The sequence below is a fragment of the Artemia franciscana genome, chromosome 1, assembly GCF_032884065.1.
Source record: "Artemia franciscana chromosome 1, ASM3288406v1, whole genome shotgun sequence".
Taxonomy (NCBI): domain Eukaryota; kingdom Metazoa; phylum Arthropoda; class Branchiopoda; order Anostraca; family Artemiidae; genus Artemia; species Artemia franciscana.
Window position 1 is genome coordinate 3329172 of NC_088863.1, and position 24332 is coordinate 3353503.

Sequence of the window (24332 nt, forward strand, 5' to 3'; positions counted from 1 at the left end):
ATGTATTAAATACTCAGTTTAATATTATTAGTTCTTGCCAAAACTGTTAATTTAATTTTGGAATAAAAAATATTTTTAAAATAGGGAATTTTGGAAAACTTGAAAATTTGGTAATAAAAAACGAACAGAAATTAATTAAAAAAAAAAAAAATTACAAAAAAGAAGCTTCCTAAAGACAAGTAAATGCCACATTAAACTTAAGATCAAAATAAATGGAAACCTACAATTACTCAAACTCAAAACGACCAAAAATCTCTATCGAAGAATAGATAAAACCTTAAGCAAACAGAAATTAAATAAGTAATCATAGAAAAAAAATACAAAAGGTAGTATTATAAATGAATAAATAAATCTTAAAATGAGTAAAGTTAAAGTTAAATCTGCAATTTAAGCTTACAAGAAACAAAAATATTTTGCGATTGAAGTATAAATAAAACCCAAAACAAACAAGAATTAAATAAGCAATCATGGCAAACAAACATACAATAGGTACTGAAGTAATTGAGTAAACGAATCTTAAAACAAGTGAAAATTAAGTTGAATATACAAGTCAAATTTGAAACGATCAAAAATCACTACAAACAAGTGTTTGGGTTTTGCCTCCTTCTTTCACTGTAAAATTTTAAAACCTAATGCGTCATTGGCGTTTTATTTAAAACAATGTTACAAACATTTTCTTTTGTACTTACTGAAACATTAAATATAAACATAAGAATTACGGTAAAATCAAATTTTAAACTGATGAGTATTCAATAATTAATGTCATTATATATATATATATATATATATATATATATATATATATATATATATATATATATATATATATATATATATATATATATATATATATATATATATATATATATAAATATATATATATATATATATATATATATATATATATATATATCAAATATTCAGTATCATTTTATTAATCTTTCCAAGACTGTTCAAGGCACATATAGCTTCACTACAAACGAGAATTTCAATACTGCCCCCTTCCTTGACTGTAACAGTTCTAGGACCGCTACACAATTGATGCTTCACTGAAAATATTTTACAAATCTTTCGTTTTTGTACTTATTACAACATTGAAAATAAACATAAGAAATTACAGTAAAATTAAATTTTTAACTAATGAGATTTTAGCAATTAATATCATTATATATCAAGTATTCTGTTTTATTTAATTCGTACTTCTAAAGAGTGTTCTTGACACATTTAGTTTTTAGTAAAGCGCCAATGACGCTGTGGGTTTTAGACTTTTACAGTGAGAGAAAAAAGCAAAACACAAATTCTTATTTGTAAAGATATTGTTTTTTTTTCAAGCTTGATTTGGATTTTCAATGTAAGTTTAACTTGTTGAAGTTTTATTTACTTATTTGTATTAGTACCTGTTGTGGGTTTGTTTGCTATGATTGTTTATATAATCTATGTTCGTTTTCGGTTTCATTTATACTCCAATAGTAAAATATTTTTATTCGTCTTAAGCTTTATTTGTATATTCAATTTAAGCTTTTAAGATTTATTTATTCATTTATATTGCTACCCGTTGTATGTTTTTTTTCTATGAATGTTTATATAATTTCTGGGTTTTTTTTTACATCATTTATTCTTTAAGAGTAATTTCTGGTCGTTTTGAGTTTAAGTAATTGAAATTTTCTGTTTCTTCTCATCTAAGGTTTAATATAACCTTTACTTTTCTTTACAAAACTTCTTTTTCGGAAAGTTTTTTAATTAATTAATATTACAAAAAAGGGTTGGGTATCCGGGTGAGTTTTGGCTACGTATGATTACATCACTGCGTACTAGTCAACTTAGAAACTGATGATAGACAAGCACAAGCACCAAATTGATTGGTACCATCAGAATATTTTAGTTGGACGTCTGTATATCAGGAATTTTGTCTATGGCTTTTACCCTGACTTTTTGATGTGTACTGCCTTAAGCCCAGACCTCTAATTCCTACTGAAAATAATTCATACTGTTTGCCGTTGATAACGCTGCTTTATGCTTACCATATTTTCGCAAATACTTTAAATTTTTCTAAAGAAGTTTGTGTTGTTTTGTAAAGTAGCGTAGGCCTAGTAGTTTGGCCAAGAGTGTTCTCTATTGCTCATATATACATCAAGTTGCTTACCTGGTAAAATTATAGTTTTGCTGCTTTATGCTATCTTGGGGTAATTCTTAAGAGCACTTAGAAATGCTAATTGTAGAGGTGCATCTATTTCTGGTTGACCCTCCTCCTCCATGGGCCAAACTAAAAATGAGTAAAGTGGGCTATTTTTCAAGTAAAATGACCTATAGAGCATAGTGTATTAATCCACAAGCCCTGTGAGCAGTGGGGCAAGGTCTGTATTCTTTATTTATTTAATATACCTTAAATTGCAGCTTGGAGCACTCTAAAAATTTTCAAACAATGTTTGAGGTTTTTTTTAGTTTCATCACTCTTTGCTGAATAAATATAAAATACAGAACTTGCCTCACTGCCTTCTCATGGACTAATATGCATTGCTCTATAAATAGGCTAATGTTACCTGTAAGCAAGCCCACTTTACAAATTTTTAGTTTTGTTGGAGGAGGATTTTAGAAAGCTAAAACATGGATATACTTCTCTAGTAATGACAAAGAAACAATATTCAATCATCAAAATCTTGCTATAGGCCTATGTACTAATATGCACTTTTAACAAAACTAAACATTTACCCTATCTTGGAAAGGGGTTGAGTTAGAGAAATGGAACTTTCAGGAATGCTTTTGCAAATTAAAGTTTGTCATGGGAAGGTATTTGGAAGTTCTTAGTCTATCTCCACTGATTCTCCCTCTAGAGGACAATGTTCTTTGACAATCTTTAAAATTCCTTGTGATATGAAAGTGAAACCTTGAAAAACAGATCTTCTGCTTAAATGAAGTACAAAAAAAAACTGTTTTCATGTTCATAAATTTGATCAATCCTCAATACATTTGGTAAATTTTGAAAAGACCCATTGAAATGGCTTAAAATCTACTTAAATAACAGGGAGTGAATTTTCATAAATAAAACCAGAGAAAAAGAAACAGATAACTGAAAATTAAGGTAAAATATTGTTTTGTTAAAATTTCAGTAGGTAGCCTATAGACATATCAAATTGGCAAATTGGTATCTGCTGAGCAGATCATAGATTGACCTAAAAATAAAGTGACTATACTGCTTAATGCCATTTTGATTCTCTTACTGAATATGGTACTTGTGTATTATGTGCCACTCACTTCATAATATGCTGAATAATTGTACTTAACACATTTTGCATACATACTTCACCACCACCCCTCCTAATGTTCAAATATATAGCCCAAATCTGTTTCTGGAGTAGCAAAGAAACCAAAGAAGAAACTGGTATGCTATTGAATTTTACATTTGAGTAAGCATAAATTAAGTGCATAAATTTTGAGTGAGCAGGACACAATACACAAGTACCCTGAATATAATAGTTGCTATTATTACAAATTTAATTTTAAACCCTTTAGGGACCCTTCAAAATAATAATTCCTTTCTATATTTTTATGACACTTGGTATTAATTAAGTGTCACATAGCAATTGTAAATTTTATCAGTCTGTCCATCTGTCCTGGTTTTGCTACTTTAGGCACTTCCAGGTAAGCTAGGACAATGCAATTTGGCAGGCATATCAGGGACCAGACCAGATTAAATTAGAAATAGTCATTTTCCTGATTTGACCATCTGGGGGTGGGGTTGGAGGGCCAATTAATTCAGAAAAATCCAAGAAATGAAGTATTTTTAGATAGATAGATAATTTTAACTTACAAATGAGTGATGGGATCTTAATGAAATTTGATGTTTGGAAGGTTATTGTGTCTCAGAGCTCTTATTTTAAATCCTGACCTGATCCAGTGTCATTGGGGGGGGGGGGGGTTGGAGGGGAACCTAAAATCTTGCAAAATGCTTAGGGTAGAGGGATTGGGATTAAACTTGATGGGGAAAATAATCAGAAGTCCTAGATACATTATTGACGTAATCGGAATGGATCTGCTCTGTTTGGGGGAGTTGGGGGGGGGGGGGTAATTCTGAAAAATTAAAAAAATGAGGTATTTTTAACTTACAAAGGAGTGATTGGATCTTAATGAAATTTGAAGTTTGGAAAGATATCCTGTCTCAGATCTTTCATTTTGAATTCTGATGGATCTGGTGACATTGGGGAGAGTTGGGGGAGGGGGAACCTAGAATCTTGGAAAATGCTTAGATTGGAGGGATCAGGATGAAACTTGGTGGGAAAAATAAGCACAAGTCCTAGATACATGATTGACATAACTGGAACAGATCAGCTCTCTTTGGGATAGTTTTGGGGGAGGGTTAATCCTGAAAAATGAGGTATTTTTAACTGACAAATGGGTGATTGGATCTCAATGAAATTTAATATTTAGAAGGATATTGTAGTCTCAGAGTTGTTATTTTAAATCACCACTGGATCTGGTGACATTTGGGGAGGGGGGCTTAAATCTTGGAAAATGCTTAGAGTGCTTTGAGATCATGATGAAACTTGGCGGGAAAACACGCAGAAGTCCTAGATATGTGATTGAAATAATCAGAATGAAACCACTCTATTTGGGGGAATTGGGGGGGGGGAGGGTAATTCTGAAAAATAAAAAAAAATTACATATTTTTAACTTACAAAGGAGTGATTGGATCTTAATGAAACTTCATATTTAGAAGGACCTTGTAACTCAGATCTCTTATTTTAAATCCCAACCAGATCCAGCTTCAGTGGGGGGTGAACTGGAAATCTTGGAAAATACTTAGAGTGGAGAGATCAGGATGAAACTGGGTGGGAAGAATAAAAACAAGTCCAAGATACATGACTGACATAACCAGACCAGGTCTGCTCTCTTTGGTGGAGTTGGGGAGGGGGGAATGATTTGTAAAAATTAGAAATAATGAGGTATTTGTAACTTACAAATAGGTGATCAGATCTTAATGAAATTTTATATTTATTAGAATCTTGTGCTTTAGAGCTCTTATTTTAAATTCGACCAGATCCTGTGACATTGGGGGGAGTTGAAAGGGGGAAACCAGAATTCTTGGAAAACATGAAAATTGGGGTATCTTTATCTTATGAATAGTTGATCGGACCTTAATGAAACTTGATATAAAGAAGAATCTTATGTCTCAGATGCTCCATTTTAGACTCAAATTGGATCCAGGGACATGGGGGGCTGGAGGGGGGAAACAGAAATCTTGGAAAACGCTTAGAGTGGAGAGATTTGGATGAAACTTGATGGGAAGAATAAGTACAAGTTCTAGATACATGATTGACATAATTGGAACAGATTCATTCTCTTTAGAATAGCTGGGGGGTGTTAATATGGACAAATTACAAAAAGTGAGGTATTTTTAACTTCAGAACAGGTGACTGGATCTTAATGAAATTTGATATTTAGAAGGAATTTATGTCTCAGAGCCCTTATTTCAAATCCCGACCAGATCTGTTGACATTGGGGGAAGTTGGAGGGGGAAATTGGAATTCTTAGAAAATGCTTAGAGTGGAGGATGAAACTTGGTGGGTAGAATAAGCAAATGTTGTAGATACATGATTAACATAACTGTACTGAGTTGGCTCTCTTTGGGGGAGTTAGGGGGTGAGGTTCAGTGCCTTGGCAAGTTTGGTGCTTCTGGACATGCTAGGATGATGAAAATTGTTAGGCGTGTCAGGCAGCTGCACAAATTGACTTGATAAAGTCGTTTTCCCTGATTAAACCATCTGGGGGGCTGAAGGGAGAGGAAAAATCAGAAAAATGAGGTATTTAAAACTTACAAGTGGCTGATTGGATCTTAATGAAATTTGATATCTAGAAGGACATCATGACTCAGAGCTCTTATTTTAAATCTGACCAGCATTAAGCCTCTGATTTTCTTTTAAATCAATCTATCGATTCTTAGAACTTTACTAGAGCTCTCTTGGCTCTTGGCTCTTTTGGCCTCATCACAAGTGTCATATAAGCTCTTAGCTCTTGTTGGATATAAAAATGGGTTAAAACATTGGTTTACTTACCATTTCATTATTAATCCATTTTGTAAAGTTGTATAATTCACAAACAGTGATTTGCCAAGATTAACTTGAATAACAAAAAATTCAAAACAATTCTGCCATGTTTTTTTCTTATTCTGTTTGGTTGCTTAAAAACTACTGTTTTGCCTATACATAAAAAAGTATCAATGCCAGACTAAAAAAGTAACAGAAGAAACATGGTGGGTGGAAAAATTGTTTAAATTTTTTATCCAACTTAGCTGTGACAAATCAAGGTAAATGTTTAGTTTTGTTCCAAGGGCTCTAAAGTGTGTATTACTGCATATAGAAAGATTCTGATGATTGCTTGTTGTTTTTTCATCATTATTAAAGAGGCATATCCATTTTAGGTTTCTAAAATTCCTCTCCAATGAGACTAAAAATATGTAAAGTGGGCTTGCTCACTGGTAACATTACCTATAGAGTGAAGCATATTAGTCCATGAGCCCTGCAGGCAGCAGGTCGATGTTTTTATTCTATATTTATTCAACAAAGAGTGATAAAACTTAAAAAAAACCTCAAATGAGGTCTATCAAATAAATACAGAATACAGACCTCACCCTGCTGCCCATGGGCTCATGGACTAATATGCCTTGCTCTATAGGTAATGTTACTTGTAAGCAAGCCCACTTTATGCATTTTTAGTTTGCCCCATGGAGGATGATGGTCAACCAGAAATGGATGCACTTCTAGAATTAGCATTTGTATGTGCTCTAAACTGGAACAAAACTAAATATTTGCCCAAATCATTGCTTGTGGATTGGGTAACTTTAATAAAATGGATTTTATAATGAAATAGTAAGTTTGAAACCAATGTTTTAACCCTTTTTATACCAAAAAACCATAGAAAGAATATCTCACTTTCAAGTATCGAAAAAGGGCTTAAAAGAGAATTTTCAAGAAAAGCAATTACCATATTAAAAAAGAGCATAAAAAATGCCATCTACTGGTATATTCACTTTATTCATAGGTCAATTAAATGAACTGCTGGATATTTAACTGGCAAGTTTCTAAGACTTATTGGCCCTAGATTCATTACTGGAAGCTTTAGCAAAAAGCAGCAACTACCCAAGTTCAGAAAGGTTAATAAACTTCAACTATAACCTTTTTAACTTTCATTTGTACTTTGAAACAAATTTTGCCCTACCCCTCTTCCTCCATAATTTGGAAACACATACTCGGAACTATATAAATGAACTGGGTCATTAAATTGCCAACTTTACAAATAGATTTACCACCAAAATAAGGCACAATAATTTTTTTCAAACCTGTATCTTTGCATAATCCTGTCATTCTTCATCCACTGCTGCTGCATGGCAATCTGTCATCCTTGAAAGTTGAAATGTTTATCTGTTTTTTTGTTTTTTTTAGAGTGTCCAGGCTTCAGACCTATATTTGACCACTGTCATCTTTGTAAATGAAGATAGAACACAACTTTACTTAACCTTGATTTGATACGAAACCAACCAATAAACTTGTTTCTTACTTATAACTACAGCAGTGTTATCCTCACATAGCACTAGTCACCTTAATGTATTTATCTGGTATACAGCACAAGGATAGGACCTTTGCTGAAGCTTTAATATCAACTGATTCAAACACTTGTGCATAATCTGTAAAACTAAAGCCTAGAGATTTTTGATGACTCTGGCACTTCTCAGTTATTAATTTAAAATGAAAATATAGTTGATGTATCTTCTACCCTTCCAAAAACCACACTGTTCTTCTGTTAAAACTTTATCCAAACCATCTCCAAGTCTAAAAAGTATCATCATACTAAGTGATCTATCTCCATCAATTGGTTATACTGGTGCATATACTACTATGTTAAATATCCAGAATAGTGGCTAATCAGAAGGAAATATTCTAGAACACAAAGAGAGGCAATCTTGGATTAGTCATTTCAGGGTTTTTTTGGAGAGGGGGGCGGGTGTTTGTGTTTTGACAACTCACACCTATAACCCCTCCCCCAATGGTCTCATATAGCCCTAAGTTATGTAAGTGAAAAGAAAGATGTGACAAAAACTGGTTCAAAACAGATAAAATTGAGAAAAAACAAGGAAATGTGATTCGTTAGTACTTGCTCATAGGCTATTATAAAGTAAGAATTACTCTATTTATTTGGTAGTTTCTTCATAGCCTAGGGCTATGTGAGACTGTTGAAGAGCAGCTAGGAAAAAAAATGCAAACAAAACCATAAGATTAGTAATCTAAAATTGTCTCTCTTTTTGTTCAATCATGTCACCTTCTGAAGAGCCATTATTCTAGACCTTTACCCTGGGTTCTCTGTAAGTCACTCTTTTCTTCAAATTGATTTATCATTTTATCAAAATGATGAAAAATTAACTGCATTTATAGCCTAGGCTTACATTACAATGCATGGTGTATATTAATGCATTATGGGTGGGAGAGAGTAAAATTAATTTCTAATCAAAATTAACATTATATATGGATTCAGGATAAAATTCAGATTCCAAGGGTATGTCTTTTTCTTAGGTACCTCATTAGTGAGTCAGTTGGGAAATTTGCTGTGACCTATGATGATCTTTTAACCCTTGGATTTTAAAATTTATATTTTTAAAAAATAGATCTACTGCAAAAAAGGTAGTATTTTGCACACTGTACCTTTGCATAACAGTGATTTATAAGGTTTCAAATAGGTTATTTATAAATCAGGTTCTTAAATTTAGGTAGAAACATTTGTAGAAGTTGCCCTCCTTAAACAGAAATGTGTTAAGAAAACAATTTTATTTTTTAATATGTGCAAAAAATTGCAGTTAACACATATTCCAGCTGTTTCCATTTTTATTCAGTTTTTATCCAATTCTAAAAATAATTAATTTTCCTGTTTTGTAACATTGCCTGCATCTAAATTTCATGGCATAAAAATAAAAGTCCTGGCTTAAGAATTTTGGATGATTTTGCTTGAAACAAAATGCTGTCTGTAACATTCTTATAACATGTGGTCAAAGCATGTCTCATGAACAACTGTTATTGAGTGAATAAATAATTAATAATAATTATTTTAAACAATTAAATAAGAATTTTTAATTATTACATAGATATAATTCAAATTAAAATTGAAGAATCGGTTAAAAAAAAAAGTAGTAGAATACTAAATGAAATTAAGAAAATAGTGATGAAATATAAGTAAAGTAATAAAATTAAAGATAACATAATATAAACAAATATAATCTAAATATTAATAAATTACCTCAATTTTCATTGACCAGTGAGATAAGGTAGAGTTGAACCTCCTTTGGAGAATCTTCCTAGGGGTCTGATCTCATTAAGGTTTTGCAACGTCCCAGGTCAGCTTTCATTCCATGTTTGTCTTGTTCTGATTGACTTCTTTCTTGAAAGAATCAGTTGGTTTGCATTATACAGTGGTGTCTGAGATACTACTCCATAGTTAAACAGTGTTGAAGTTCTGATGCACACATAGCAGACTTCTAGATATTTGCATTTTCTAGCTGTGTTCCTTGGTGGTACTGAAGAGAAAACTTAATATAGACTTAATATTAATATAAACTTAATATAAACTTGCATGTTCAAGGAACCTGCAAGTCATGATAATATCTCCTCTATTTCTTCTGCATGCCAGTGTTACAAGTTTTAAGGATTAAAAGTGCTCCTTATAAGGCTTTTCTTACAGATATGGTACAAACATGGTGGCTAGGTGCTGAACATTCTATAGTGTCTTAGTATCCATTTACATTGGGGGCATGTCAATATAATACCACAACCTGAATGTAGACAGGCTAATGCCTTACAGAGTTTCTTGCCACACATAGCTTCCTGGTGGTAAAATGTCTCTTGATGAAGCCAAGGGCATGGTTTGCTTTTGCAGCTTGATCTTGCATGTGGCTAGCTTTGTTCTCAATAGTATATGATTGATTAGGGATATTTTGGCTAAGAAGAAGAACTTTATATTTCGTTGCATTAAACTGCTGGCTGCAGTCTTTACACCACCTAGAACATATTGAAGCACATTGAAGTCTTCCTGGAAGCACACTTGAAGTCCAACTGACTTCCAAGGAGCCCCTTGGACCTCCAGTATTATATGTTCTATCACATAGGGACCAGAGGTAGATTTCTACAACCATACAAGGATTTAATGATTTATCCTTGTATGGGATTAATCATACATTGACCCACCTTGACCCATCTTGGTCACAAGTTGGTTTTCAACCAGGTTGGTACACCACCTGGAAGCACATTGAAGTCTTCCTGAATTTACTAAAAAAACTAGTTTTTTTTTAACTGAAAGTAAGGACTGACATTAAAACTTAAAACAAACAGAAATTACTCCATATATGAAATGAGTTGTCCCCTCCTCAACGCCTCGCTCTTTACGCTAAAGTATTTAATTGTTTTAAAAAGTAGAACTGTGGCAAAGAGTCAAACTTTAGCGTAAAGACGAAGGGATTGCAGAGGAGACAACCCATTTCATATACGGAGTAATTTCTGTTCGTTTGAAGTTTTAATGTCGCTCCTTACTTTAGGTTAAAAAAACTAGTTTTTTTATTTAATTTCTGAACGTTTTTGAATTAATGCATGTTTGATTTTGGCTCTCCGCACATAAATTATTAAAATGAAATTTGCATATTAATCCTTTTTTTGGCTAAATGGCTTTCTCTTAGTTTTGATCAGACGATTTTGAGAAATAAGGGGTGGGGAACGAGGCCTAGTTGCCCTCCAATTTTTCGGTTACTTAAAAAGGCAACTAGAACTTTAAATTGTTAACGAACGTTTTTATTAGTAAAAAATATACGTAACTTAAATAAATATATTCGCAAATTTGATGGCAGGCTGTTAAGCCTCTACAAAACAAAAATCTTAATTTGCATTTCTTCTAAATTTGCACAAGGAGAAAATGTCACTTGAATAATATTCATCAACTTCCTTCTTGAATGTCAGTAGGTTTGTGGAGCAGATTACTCTTTCTGGTAAGTTGTTCCAATGCTGAACCACTCGGTTGCCGAAAGTCCATTGCCCATGTCCTTGTAAAAGCATTCCGTACTCACTTTGTACTGATGTCCTCGGAGATGATTTTTATTGAACTGCACGATTCTCTGGGCTGGTACGTTATCATAGGCTCCATTGCAGAGCTTGTACATTTCAATAAGATCACCACGATGGAATCTATAGGCGAGGGTTGGGATTTCAAGCTTTCTAAGCTCCTTGTAGGGAAGGAAGCGTAACCTGGGAAAGAATTTAGCTATCCTCCCCTGAACATTTTCGAGAGCATCTATGTCCTTGTTGTAGTATGGTCTTGTAGAACAATGTCCATACTCAAGAATCGGGCGGACAAGGGACTTATAGAGTGTAGCAAGCATTTTGTCGTCCTCGCACGAGAAGTTTCTTCTGATCATACCAGCAACTTTGGAAACCGTCTTGACGACAGCTTCATAGTGGCTACTGAAGTTCAGTTCAGAATCCACTAAGATGCCTAGGTCTCTTTCTTCTTTACTAAGAGTGAGTGCAGCAGAACCAAGAGAGTATGAAGACGAAAAGTTTTGTGGACCCAGAGTGAGGATATGACTTTTCTGGGTATTGATTTCCATGATCCACTTCTTCATCCAGTCATCAATTCGTTGGAGATCCGCCTGCAAGTGGCGAATGTCTTCACATGACGAGATGACACGATAGAGCTTTGTGTCGTCCGCGTAGAGAAGGATGTCAGATTCGATACCCTCAACTAGGTCGTTGATGTAGAGATTAAACAGAAGGGGGTCGAGGATTGACCCCTGGGATACTCCGCTAAGAACTTCCTCTTCGGTATTGCTGAGACAACCTTCTATGCACACAACTTGCTTTCTGCCAGTTAAGAAGTCCGTAACCCATTGAAGAAGACTGGATGAGGACCCGGATGAGGAGAGACCGTATTCCCTGAGCTTCTGGACGAGACGCTTATGGGGAACTTTGTCAGAGGCTTTCTTGAGATCCAAGTATATGAGATCAATCTGGAACCCCTTGTTGATGTTTTTCTTCCAATCATTTGTGGCACAAAGCAGTTGGATTTCTGCAGATCGTTCCTTAAGAAAACCAAACTCCTTTTCGGTAAGTATTTTTTCTCGTTTTAAGTGTTCTCGGGTGTGGTCTGCAATAAGAGACTCAAGTACTTTACACGTGATACAAGTGAGGCTTATCGGTCTGTAGTTTGATGGGTCTTCTCGTTTCCCACCTTTGGATATTGGGACGACAATAGCTTTTTCCAAATAGCGGGAAGCTCACCGAGTTCAAGAGACTTTCTGTAAATGTAGACTAGTGGCTCTGTTATTACCGTTGCAAGTTCTTTGAGCAGTTTTGGATGTAGATTGTCTGGGCCTGTGGACTTGCTTGGGTTAAGTTCTCTGAGTTTCTTTAGGACATCGCTATGGTTGATCTCTATCGGTCTTATCGAGTCGCTTAGACCCTGAATTGGTTCCTCGCGGCTAAAGTGGTCTTCGTTCTCAGGTTCCTGAGTAAAAACAGAAGAGAACTGGCTGTTGTTCACGTGTTTCCAGAAACTTTTTGGGTTTTCTTTCAAGAAGAAAGCTAATTTACGTTCTCTAAGCTTTCCTTCTCTTCTTGTTGCTTTCCGAACCCTGTTGCGGAGCCTCTTGAATGTTTTCTCTCGATCGTTACTTTGTCGTTTGCTTTTTTAGTCTCTCCATTCTTTTTGTTTTGCTTTAATCAGTTCAATATTGGCTTTAGGTAATGCAGCACGGGTGTATTTCTTGTGCATAGGAATAAATTGTTCTTCCATTGAGGTCACAATCGTAGTGAACCTTGTGTAAATGGTGTCTAACAACTCCAACCCACTGAATTCTTCAATCCAGTTGACATCCGAAAACTCTCTTCTCATAGCAACGTAATCTCCCTTGTAGTAGTTACGTTTCGGTGCCACACGTGTCCTCAAAACCTCCGTTTCCAAGCTAAAAACAATTACTGAGTGATCCGATTTACCAATTGGTGACAACTGCTTAATATCTGATACCAGGTCTCCATTGCTTACCAGTAGCAAATCGAGGATACTTGGTTTATCAGATCCCCGCATCCTTGATGGCTCAGATATTAGCTGCTCTAGAAAGTGTTCGTTAATAACGTCCAGGAATTTACTCGCGAAGCTTGCGGTAGATTCCGTGGTGTATCGCCTATTCCAGTCTATCTTAGGGAGATTGAAATCTCCTATAATAGCAAGCTTAACTTAAGAATTAACTTACGGTACGTAACTAACTTTTATATTCTTATATTTTTATTATGTATATGATGGGGTGTGTCCCCTCGTTAATACCTCACTCTTTACGCTAAATCTTAAGTTTTGTCCCAATTCTTTAAGAATGACCCCTGAATCAGAAAGGCCGCAGAATAAATAGTTGAAATTACTAAAAATACTTTAGCATAAAGAGCGAGGTATTTATCTCCTCCTAAATACCTCGCTCTTTATGCTAAAGTATTTTTAGAACCCCTCATATGCATAATAATCTCTGTTTGTTTTAAGTTTTAATGCTACTACTTACTTTCAATTGAAAAAACTTATTCATGTTTATTTTTTCATTGTTTTTTTTATAGTAATGCTAGAAAATCCCTCGCCCTTTTCATTGAATTTCTCTTAACCCATGACATATTCCTCCAAGGAAAGATCCTCCCACATAGCCCTCTCCCCTCAACCCCACCCCAAACCAAAAAAATCCCGCTGAAAACGTCTGTACACTTCCCAATAACCATTGCTGTATGTAAACACTGGTCAAAGTTTGTAACTTGCAGCCTCCCCCCCAGGAACTGTTTGGGAGTAAGTCATCCCGAAAGACATAGTTATTATGGTTTTCGACTATGTGGAACAAAATGGCTATCTCAAAATTTTGATCCGTTAACTTTGGAAAAAAAATGAGCGTGGGAGGGGGCCGAGGTGTCCTCCAATTTTTTTGGTCACTTAAAAAGGGCACTAGAACTTTTCATTTCCGTCAGAATGAGCCCTCTTGCAACATTCTAGGACCACTTGGTCGATACGATGACCCCTGGAGAAAAAAAAAAAAAAAACACGCACCCGTGATCGGTCTTCTGGCAAAAAATACGAAATTCTACATTTTTTGTAGATAGGTATGCTGAATGCGATGGTGTGATTTGCGTTAAGATTCTATGACTTTTAGGGGGTGTTTCCCCCTATTTTCCAAAATAAGGCAAATTTTCTCAGGCTCGTAACTCTTATGACAAAGACTAAATTTGATAAAAGTTATATATTTAAAATCAGCACGAAAATCCGATTCTTTTGATGTATCTTTTAGCATCAAAAGTCTGTTTTTTTAGTTTCGTTTACTATTGAGCCGGGTTATTCCTTACTACAGCTCGTTACCACGAACTGTTTGACTGTTGAAGTTTCTTTGTCAAATTAAAAGTCTAGAGCAGAAACAAGTTTATGGTGATTTGAAAAAGAGCCTAGAACTGCTTGTAGGTGGAATCAGACCAAAATAAAAAATTGCACTATTGGAATTAGTATGGTCAAATGCCTTGCATAGACCACTGTCTCCTTTTTTCTCTTTTTTTCTTTTTTTTTTTTCACCTGGGTTAGTGTATTACCTGAACATCTTAGAATGATGTTTAATGGCTCATTAGGACTGAATCTAAAATTTTTAGTGCCCTTTCTGTGTTACCAATAAGATTACAGGGTAGCTAGCCCTCCTCCCCAAAAGGCAACCTAAAGTTGTCTAATCAAAAAATTAGGTTTTGCAATTATGGTCCTATAGATTAAATCAGATTAATAGAGTTCATAGTTGCTGCACTTGCACTTGCACTTGCTGAAATGATAACAAATGAAATGAAAAAAAAATGAGGAACAATCATAAAATGCACTGGATTGGAAATCCAACCTTTAGTTGAAATGATAACAAATTAAATGAAACAAAATGAAGCAACTATCCTAAAAGTTTTGATTTTTTTTCAAAAAGTGTCCTTAAATGGTTGCTTTTACTGTACTAAATTTTCTATATTGTTTTGTGTTTTCATTAAAGCTCTAATTTTTTATTGTTTTACAAACATATGGAAATACTGTTGGTTGGTTTTGTTAAACTAGTTTTATCTATATGCTAGATAGACTGGGAAGCAGTAATTTTTTTTTGTTTTAAGTTTTAACTTTTCTTTTTACATCCCTTGGAAAAACTTTTTTTAAATTAATATATCCTATTGCTATATCTTGGCTTCAATTGATATTGTTAATCAGTAATCTTTATAGCTTGGGGCTATATCTGGTTCCATTAGATGGGGTAGGGGTGCATATTTTGGTATCAGCCATTATATTTCAAAACACTTTTGACAGGTTAGAAGAGGCTATGTACAAGACTAATCATAATTTTTGTTCTTATATCTCATTAGCAGTTTATTCATGATGCCAAATAAAGTCAATTAGAAAAAAAAATTTCCCTGAAGGGGAATGGTCTGTGACTTGTATATTAGAGGTGAGAAGCACTCTTGGCTGCCTCATGGACTATTGTGTCTTGTGATTCCAAGATGGCTTGGAATGAGTTGAAATTTTAAAGTGGAGTTAGTTGGCTGGGCTTTGTTTAAGAGACAATATATGGTACTATGCACATGTAATAATTTTCTATTTTTGTTTTACTTTGTTTTATTTTTAATAGCTATAGTTTAGAGAGGAACAGAGCGTGTATTTGAACGTTGGACAACATGCACAAAACAGAAAAAAAACTTTTGCACATATACTTTCGTGAAGATTTGAGTCCCCCTCCTAAAACAAAATTCAAAGTTGCCCTGTTCCCTCCCCCCATTGTGGAAGTTTATCTAACCACAATTATGACAAAGAAGGATTAACTAAGGAGTATGGATGGAATTTATAAAGAATAGTATAGTTCAAAAGAGATTGCTATCAAAATTTGACAAGTTACCTCCGTCTTCATTCTTTAATTTACTTTGAATAGGAAGTAAACTCTTTCTTAAAAGTGTAAGATACTTCATACCAGGGAAACATCTTTAAATTTTACTTATTTTAACATGAAGGGAGAGGACCAACATTTAGAAAGAGGAATGTAGTTTTAGGCCCAAAATCTTTGATGTGTATATGAGATAATCCTTCCAACTAATCTGTTGAAGGGGGGGGGGTATTCTCCCATGTCTGTATTTTTAATCATTATCCTGCTTTAAAGGCTCACAAAAAAAACAATCACAATAGATGCACTGTATCGAAAATCATGTCTCCCCATCTGCCTGTGTACTACAGTAATTTTCTAAAGATTTTTATAATAAATCACATTATATCCTTTATTGGTAACATTTGCTAGAAAGATCTTCATTCCCTCTGTTTATATATGTCTTGAATTGGCTGACCTTTCTTGTGTGAATAGATTTTATTCAGCCTGTTAAAATTGCTGGTATATACTTAATATTTAATACTTAGTATATACTTACTAAATACTTAAGTATACTTAATATGAAATACATTTTAGGTGATCATCATGGTTTCTCCTTTACCTAGTAAGAGCAAGAACCCAGTTTCAGTTACTTCAGTTTAAGTTGATGAATAGAAGTTAAAAAAGATGGATATTGGCAATAAACCAGGCCGAAAGACCCTGCCAAGGGCGGGGATTGTCCAGTCTGGTAAGTTTCATATTTAAGATGGCTTACCAACTAATTAGACATAGTAATAGATTGCCAAAGGTCAATTTAAACCCTTAAGGTTAATACAAATCACTACTTGCCTGAAAATTTAAGCCTAGAAAAATATTTTCTTTTCTTTCTGACCTTCTGAAAAAAAACCTTAAAAGTATCCCCCCCCCCCACTCCTGTTATTGACCTGTTAAGAGCTATGGAGCCTTATAAAAGTTTGTGCTGTAACTCTAGATTAAATAAATTGACCGAGTAAGGCTAGGGCGTAAGTAAGTATAATTAAGTAATGCTAACTGGTTATACTAAGTAATGCTGAGGGGATTTGGGGCACATGACTATTTTGAAAAAAACAAGAAACATGAAAAGTAAAAAGAAATAAACCCAAATTAGAAGAATTAAAAGTGAAACAACGCGGCAAAAAAACTAATCACAGATACAATCAAAATTAGCAGAATTGAAAAGTTAAAAGCAAAAAGATATAATCACATAAGCAAACCACTCAGCAATACCTACAGCTAACAAAAAACAATGCTTTAATGTTCAGTGCTTTACAAGCATCACCCTGAAAAGGGAAATGGCTGTACTTGCAAAATATTTGTCTTGTTTTGTCTAGTATTTTGTTGCCGTGTAAAACCCTATCCGTTTTCTTCATTTTTTGTTTTGTTTTTATTCTTTGATGTGGTAGGCCAATGCGGTTTGCAAGATTATCTTCTATAACCTGTAACACATATAGATAAAGGCGGTGGCAGTAGGGAAAACAAGTTGCTTAGACAGGCTGTCTCTAGACTTATGTGCTACCTATACAAATTAATAAAATAAACTACCCCAAATCAAGATCATAAGTTTGTCTTATTTTAAAAAAAATGGGTATTCTGCGATAGAGAAAGGTGTCTGTGAAGAAATAAGACAAAAAAGCTAAACACATTAAAAATAAATGCTTATATGATCAATAGTATAGGACACTATAGGAGAAGAGCGGTAACTCGGCTTTACTCAAATTTTGTGATCATTCTGTACTCTTCTGTTCTGGTATTAGGCACTTCTGTTGACTGGTGATTTAAAACGTATTCGCATAAATTATTACCTGTACTGCAATTTCTTCTATATCTACCTCGTTCTTACCGGAATACAAAACTGGTTAAAAAGTATTGTGCGACAGATATTACTGGTGCTTTTGAAAAATTATCTGCCAAGCTAGCTATTGAAGCGCTTTGTAGGCTAGGATGTTTTCATCGCCTTATCCGTCTTTTTTTATATGTGATTAAATTTGTTTCTTGTTTTACTTTTGCTGTTTTTCTTTTGTATTTACTCCACTTAACCTCTATTTTGTGAAGTGGTTGATGAATAAATTATTGTTATTATATTGATATTCAAAAATACTTGAACCTTCTTGGCAACTTCTTGGCATTAGTTGGAAGTTTGAAATTAATTCGATACTAGGGAGAAAAACGAGAAGGGAAAAGAGAGATAAAGGTCATTACAGTTTTTTGTGTGGAGATTTTTTCCAAAGAGATGGACAAGTGTATTTCTCATGGTGCCTCGTTTCAGTTTTCAACTTCGAATTCAGTTTTCACCTGATGCATTGCAATGTATCATTGATTGCAAAATAGGAAGACAATTGATGGTCATACATAAATTCCATGAGCTATGACACTACTAAAAACTAAAAACTAAAGACCCTAAAAACTCCATGCAGTACTAAAAACTCTTCTGCATTCATTGTAGTCTCATCATAAATTATGCCGACTCACAAAAATGGGACGAAGGGGGGGGGGGTGAAATGTGTTTCGCTATTTTTAATGAAAAAATTGAGGGTAGGGGCATATTTGTTTTCTTTTACTTTTAATGAAATCATTTTTTTTTCAAAATTAGGGAGAAATCCTTCCTTTAATTGTCACCCCTGCTAACTATCTTGTCATAAACCTTCTTATGGTGATCAGTTTAATATAATTGATGTCGATTTTCCTTGGTTCTCTGTTTTCCATTTATTTTCCTTCTATAATACAGTCGATTCTGTTTTCTTTTACAGTTGTTATTACTTTCTGTATACTGAAGAATAAACATTCATTACAAAGTCTTATGCTTCAGTTTATCCATCAAAGAATGTAAAATTGCATGTTTTTACTTAAATTTGGGTAACCTGTGAATAGTGCGTGAGACGATAATATCTATCTGCATACTAAAATAATAGTATGAAATAGATTTAAATAGATTTAGATCTATCATAATAGATTTTTTTTTTTCCTATTGATTTAGTTGAAAATATGTGGTTCGTTTGATATTTGGCTGTGTCTCTAAACTTTGGAAAAAACTTGTGTTTAAGAAACCCGTTTATTTTCATGTGTAAGATATACTAAAAGTGTAAAACCAACTAATCAAGTCCAACCGGCTCAATTGGTTGAGTCCGTGGCCAATCATAGAGTCGGGAATTCGAGCCTCACACTTGAAGTTTTGTTGTTAGTCCAAGGTTCTAATAACGAGAACAAATTCCGTTTTGGGTAAAACTTGTATTTGTGAATCAAATATTGGAATTCGACTGTTTTATTTGTGCTAATTGGTTGTGCAGACGGTCGAGCCGAGGTCATAACCGAAATATATGTAAATTTGTCCTTACTTTTTTCACTGGATTAAATTATTTGAGTTTCTTCTTCTTCACAATTTTTATTTTATTTTGCACTCGAAGAAGGTGGGCCATCTTTTCTTTTTATAAATGAGTATTTCCAGTTTTACTTTTGATAAGTTAATTTATCTTGTCTCATGGATGGAGGATCGGTATGAAACTTTCGGTCAATGTTTCTTTTTTGGAAGGAGGGGGACAGGGCAATTTTGAATTTTGTTTTAGTAGGGGGGACTCAAATCTTCACAAAAGTGTATGTGCTACAGTTTTTTCTGTCTTGTGCATGTTCTCCAACATGGTTTGCGGCTAGTTGAGAGTAAACTTTTCAACAATTTTCAATTTTCCACTGAAATTGAGGAAAGCGCAAAAAAAGCAAATACTTCACAATTTTACATTCAAAAAAGGACGATTATATTAAAGGGAATTTTTAGCATTCAGTTCGAATTCTTCAGGAAAATATCAAATTTCTATAAATGTTACAAAAACAGATGCTAAATTTCTCCAGAATATTTGATTGGAATAATTTCATTGGAATATTTCAATATTCTTCTCAGCAAACGTTGGGTCAAAATACAGAATTTGGGAAATAGGTAATTTGACCGAAACTATCTGGTAATTTTGTTTTTTTTAGGGGGGGGAGGGCAATGCATTAAAAAAATGTAAATCTTGCTTAACACGCCACTAATTTAAGCATTTGTTTTTAAATTCATATTTCATTTCATATATCAAACCAAAAAGACTCCCAGAATCTAGGCAACAACCAAATTAAGTAAAATATTGAAAAAAATTGTTATTTTAAATGGTCAATAATGTCTCGATTTTATGTGCCACTTACACGTTATTCATCTTATTCCAAGTAGAGTGAAAGTCATAAACATTTATGGAAGCAGTCAAGTGAAAACTTCCTCAGTCATGTATATCTTAAAAAAAAATTGATACTTTCTTACACAATCATGCATATTTTAAAAGGGAAAAAGTGTTACTTCCTTTTTCAGTGGAAAAGACTTTCAGACGCAATTGTAGGGTTTTTGGTTGTAGTGGGTGCCAAATAAAAAAATAAAAAAGGAACTGTGGGTGAAAAAATCTGTAAAATGTAAGCTAAATTATATGATACCAAATAGCTTAAGCAGGTGTTGCTTTCTGTTGAAGGCGCAGTTGTCTTTGAGAATCATCAGATTGTTAATGTTTGAGTTTTTACAGACGAAAAAAGTTGTCAAAATTCACTAATAATTTTATTCATTAACTCAACGTGACAACACTGTCAAAAATGTGGCACTGCCCTAAAAACTTCATAACTTTGAAACAGCTAAAAGAAAAATCAAGGAAATCACGGTTTTAAAGCATACTCATAAATAGGCCCAAGTTTAGGGGGACAAAAATTGTTTTGTTTGGATGTCCTTCTATTTTCTGGAAAAAGTTAGTCAATTCTGTTATATTCAGTTTTTTGTGTTAATTTCAATATTTTTTCTTTCCTTCAGTTCGCAAGGAGTGGATTGTTCACGAAGACGAGGCGCTGGCACTTCAACTGCAAAATCAAGAAAGTAAGTGATTTCAATTAACACCTAAAAATAATTATTATCTTTGTATTTTAGATTTTGTATTTATTAGGTTGGAATTGCCAGCTTGTTTATTGAGCTTTCTATTAGGAAAAGCAGAAAGTGATAGTAGCCTTTCTTTGTGTATGCTCCTATTTTGTATTGGAGTGACTCTTAAGTGTTATACTCAAGAGTTCCTCAAGTAATGCTTACGTCTCATGTGATAGAGTTAATCTGGAAAGCAAATGGGGGTAATGATAGCAGAAATGAAATAATTATATACTATTAATGCAACACTTGTATGACTGTGTTTAGTATTTTTGTCAAAGCCTTAGAAAGGAATAATTTCGAACTTTTTTCTGTTTCACTATTATTTGACAAATCGTAAGTGATTTGATGGAAAACCTAGGGAACCTTTTACAGCGTTTAACCAATGTTTTACTCGCCAATATAGCTGTCTCAAGGTCAGGCTTCCCTGTATTATAAATGCTTCCCCATTTTTCAAACTCATCCCTTGGATATAAATATCGTTTAGCTGTAACGCAACAAAAAGTGGATTTGATTATCTCCTAATCAAATGCTTAAAGCTTTTACCCAAACTTCATCTTTAAACATGAAGCTATCCTAAGGGCTGATGAACTTGTCCTTGAAGGAAATCGTGTTTCGGTTGTTCTTTGGTGAAACCCTCATTAGTCGGATCCCTCCTTCTAGATAAATTGAGCATCCCATGAGTTCTTTCTTTCATGACGCTATTACCACTCAGCTACTTCTTGGGAGTTTTCTATCCGTGTGCCGCTGTTTTTCAAGACAGCAAGACAAAGACAGAGGCACGTAGCTTGCTATGAGGGGTAGATACCCTGGTGAGAAAATAGATGTATCCATTGTTCCATGTTCAGCTGTTGGAGGTGATATCCTTTCAACGTCATCTGATTCCTACGAGCGACACTTTATTTCGCATACAGGCAATGATCCGCGTAGTGCGGGTATCGGTCTCCTGATTTTTTGCCTTCTGCTGGGAGTAATATGGGTAGTTCGGAGTAACTCGTCAGGAGCTTGCCGTATCTTCTCCCCTCCCCAGATTTTTCCAGGAACCCATATGAAGGTGGGTTGACTATGATTGAGCTTTTAGAAGAACACTGATGACACCTCTTTCAAACTAAATAATCAGCAACACCAGCGTTCAATCCCCCTATCCTTACGGATTCCTGATTGCAAGGTTCAACGCGCTAATCACTCGGCTAGTACAGCTGAAACGAACAAAGGCGTAGCGACTGTACTTACCTAGCATTTAAATTTGTTAATTGCTTTTAACATACCAGACGCTTGATGTATCTGGCCTTTCAAGGTTTTTTTTTACAGCTCGTTTCGAGTTTTTATAGTTTTTGGCGGTTTTAGGTCTAGATGTGTTTTTTTTCCATCACCTTTCACAGTATGGTCAGATATTTTTGGCTAAACTTGGATCTAGCACAATATGGCGTGACCCGCTTTTTTCTTCCCACTTTTTGGGCTATTTGGTAAAACTGTTGTCAGGATCTGTTTTTTGTTCACCCTGAGAACGTGTCAAAGCTACCAGAGTCGTTGTTAGACATACTGAGCGTCACATATGCTAAGTTATATAAGGGGTAATACACATCCTAAGCAATGCATATAAAGTAATCCTGATTAAAATCTTTTTAGAACGTCTAGTATATCCTTCTATTTTTCATTAATGCTTTTCGTTAGTATTTTTCTTGTTATTTTTTGTTCTCACTTTTGCATCGTTTTTCGTTGTATTCATTCCTATTGGTGAGTTATCATTGTTCTAGTGACACTTGTGAGAGTCTTATCATTACAATCACTACTGTTGGGGAAGCTATTAGTCCGTAATTCTAGAACTTGATATGTCTTTATTAGCTGGGACGGATTGTAGGTAGAAGACTTTTTTGTTTTTTGGTTTATTGGTTATTATTTATTAGTTCATTTATTTCTTCTGATTTTTATTCCCCTGCTTCTGAAATAGAATTTCTTTATTGACTACAACAGCTGGAGCTAACATGAGCATGTCAGTGTTAAAAAAGAAGACGCTAAAGTATGACGCAGCCCTCATTCTAACGGAAATTAAAAGTTCTAGTGCCCTTTTTAAGTGACCAAAAAATTACAGGGCACCTAGGCCCCCTCCCACGCTCATTTTTTCCCCAAAGTCACCGGATCAAAATTCTGAGATAGCCATTTTATTCACCATTGTCGAAAACCTGATAACTATGTTTTTGGGGACGACTTACTCCCCCGCAGTCCCCGTGGGAGGGGCTGCAAGTTACAAACTTTGACCTGTGTTTACATATAGTAATGGTTACTGGGAAGTGTACAGACGTTTTCAGGGGGCTATTTTGTTTGTTTTTTTTGGGGGGTGGAGTTGAGGGGGGGTTACGTGGGAGGATTTTTCCATGGAGGAACGTCTCATGGGGGAAGAGACTTTCAATGAAGGGGGCACAGGATTTTCTAGCTTTATTTTAAAAAACAACAAAAAAAATTAATATGAAAAGTTTTTTCTACTGAAAGTGAGGAGCAGCATTAAAACTTAAAAAGAACAGAAATTATTACGCACATGAGGGGTTTACCTCCTTGTAATGCCTCGCTCTTTACGCTAAAGTATTATTATAAATTTCAACTATTTATTCTACGGCCTTTGTGATTCAGGGGTCATTCTTAAGGAATTGGGACGAAATTTAAGGTAGTGTAAAGGGCGAGGTATCGACGAGGGGTGAACCCCCTCATATACGCAATAAAAACATACGAATATAGAAATTCGTTACGTAAGTTAATTCGTAAGTTAAGTAAATTTGTTAATAATGAAAACGTTCGTAAAAAAATAATAGTTCTAATTGCCTTTTTAAGTAATCAAAGCATTGGAGGGCAACTAGGTCTCCTCCCTCTCTCCTTTTTTCTCAAAATCTTCCGAATAAAACTATGAGAAAGCCATTTAGCCAAAAAAAAAAAAAATTAGTATGCAAGTTTCGCTTTAATTATTTATGTGCGGATAGCCAAGATCAAAACATGCATTAATTCAAAAACGCCCAGAAATTAAATAAAAAATAAACAAGTTTTTTTTTAAATGTAAGTAAGGAGTGACATTAAAACTTAAAACGAACAGAAATTACTCCTTATATTAAAGGGGTTTTCCTCCTCAACGCCCCGCTCTTTACGCTAAAGTTTTTTACTGTTTTAATAAGTAGAGTTAAGAGAAAGAGTCAAACTATAATTAGTAATTAGTTTTAGGAGAATCAATTGCCTTCAGTATCGTAGCAACTGAACTATTCTCTAAGATAGATATATTTGAAACTGAGTCATTAGGTGGTAAGATTGATAGTCGCGGATGAATTCTACAAACTGATGCAAAAAAAAAATGATTAACTTGACTTGATAGCAGGGGTTTACCATCATTATCTCTAACTTTAACTTTGGTCGCTTTTTGACCGATAAAGTTCTGAACTGTATCACGAAGCTTCCTTGGGCTGGATATATATATATATATATATA

At 34.3% G+C, this 24332-nt stretch overlaps 2 protein-coding genes across 4 annotated transcripts in view; one reads left to right on the plus strand and one right to left on the minus strand.

Moving 5' to 3' along the window:
* The first annotated feature begins 1999 nt into the window (after positions 1–1999).
* LOC136043983 (coiled-coil domain-containing protein 50-like) overlaps positions 2000–24332 on the plus strand; it is a 200203-nt gene continuing 177870 nt past the window's right edge. The window contains exons 1-3 of one of the 3 annotated variants that reach the window (XM_065729091.1): positions 2000–2057; positions 16505–16655; positions 20760–20822. In XM_065729091.1, coding sequence (XP_065585163.1) covers positions 16595–16655; positions 20760–20822 — 124 coding nt within the window. In that variant the 5' untranslated portion in view covers positions 2000–2057; positions 16505–16594. Of the gene's footprint in view, positions 2147–16504; positions 16656–20759; positions 20823–24332 lie in introns of those variants that run through there. The other 2 variants (XM_065729085.1, XM_065729079.1) reach the window with 2 other exon arrangements.
* LOC136033680 (uncharacterized) lies at positions 11003–13107 on the minus strand. The gene is made up of 3 exons (XM_065714524.1): positions 12739–13107; positions 12303–12528; positions 11003–12168 (listed from the first exon to the last, which is right to left on the minus strand). The coding sequence occupies exons 1-3, from the start codon at positions 13105–13107 to the stop codon at positions 11003–11005; spliced, it is 1761 nt and encodes a 586-aa protein (XP_065570596.1).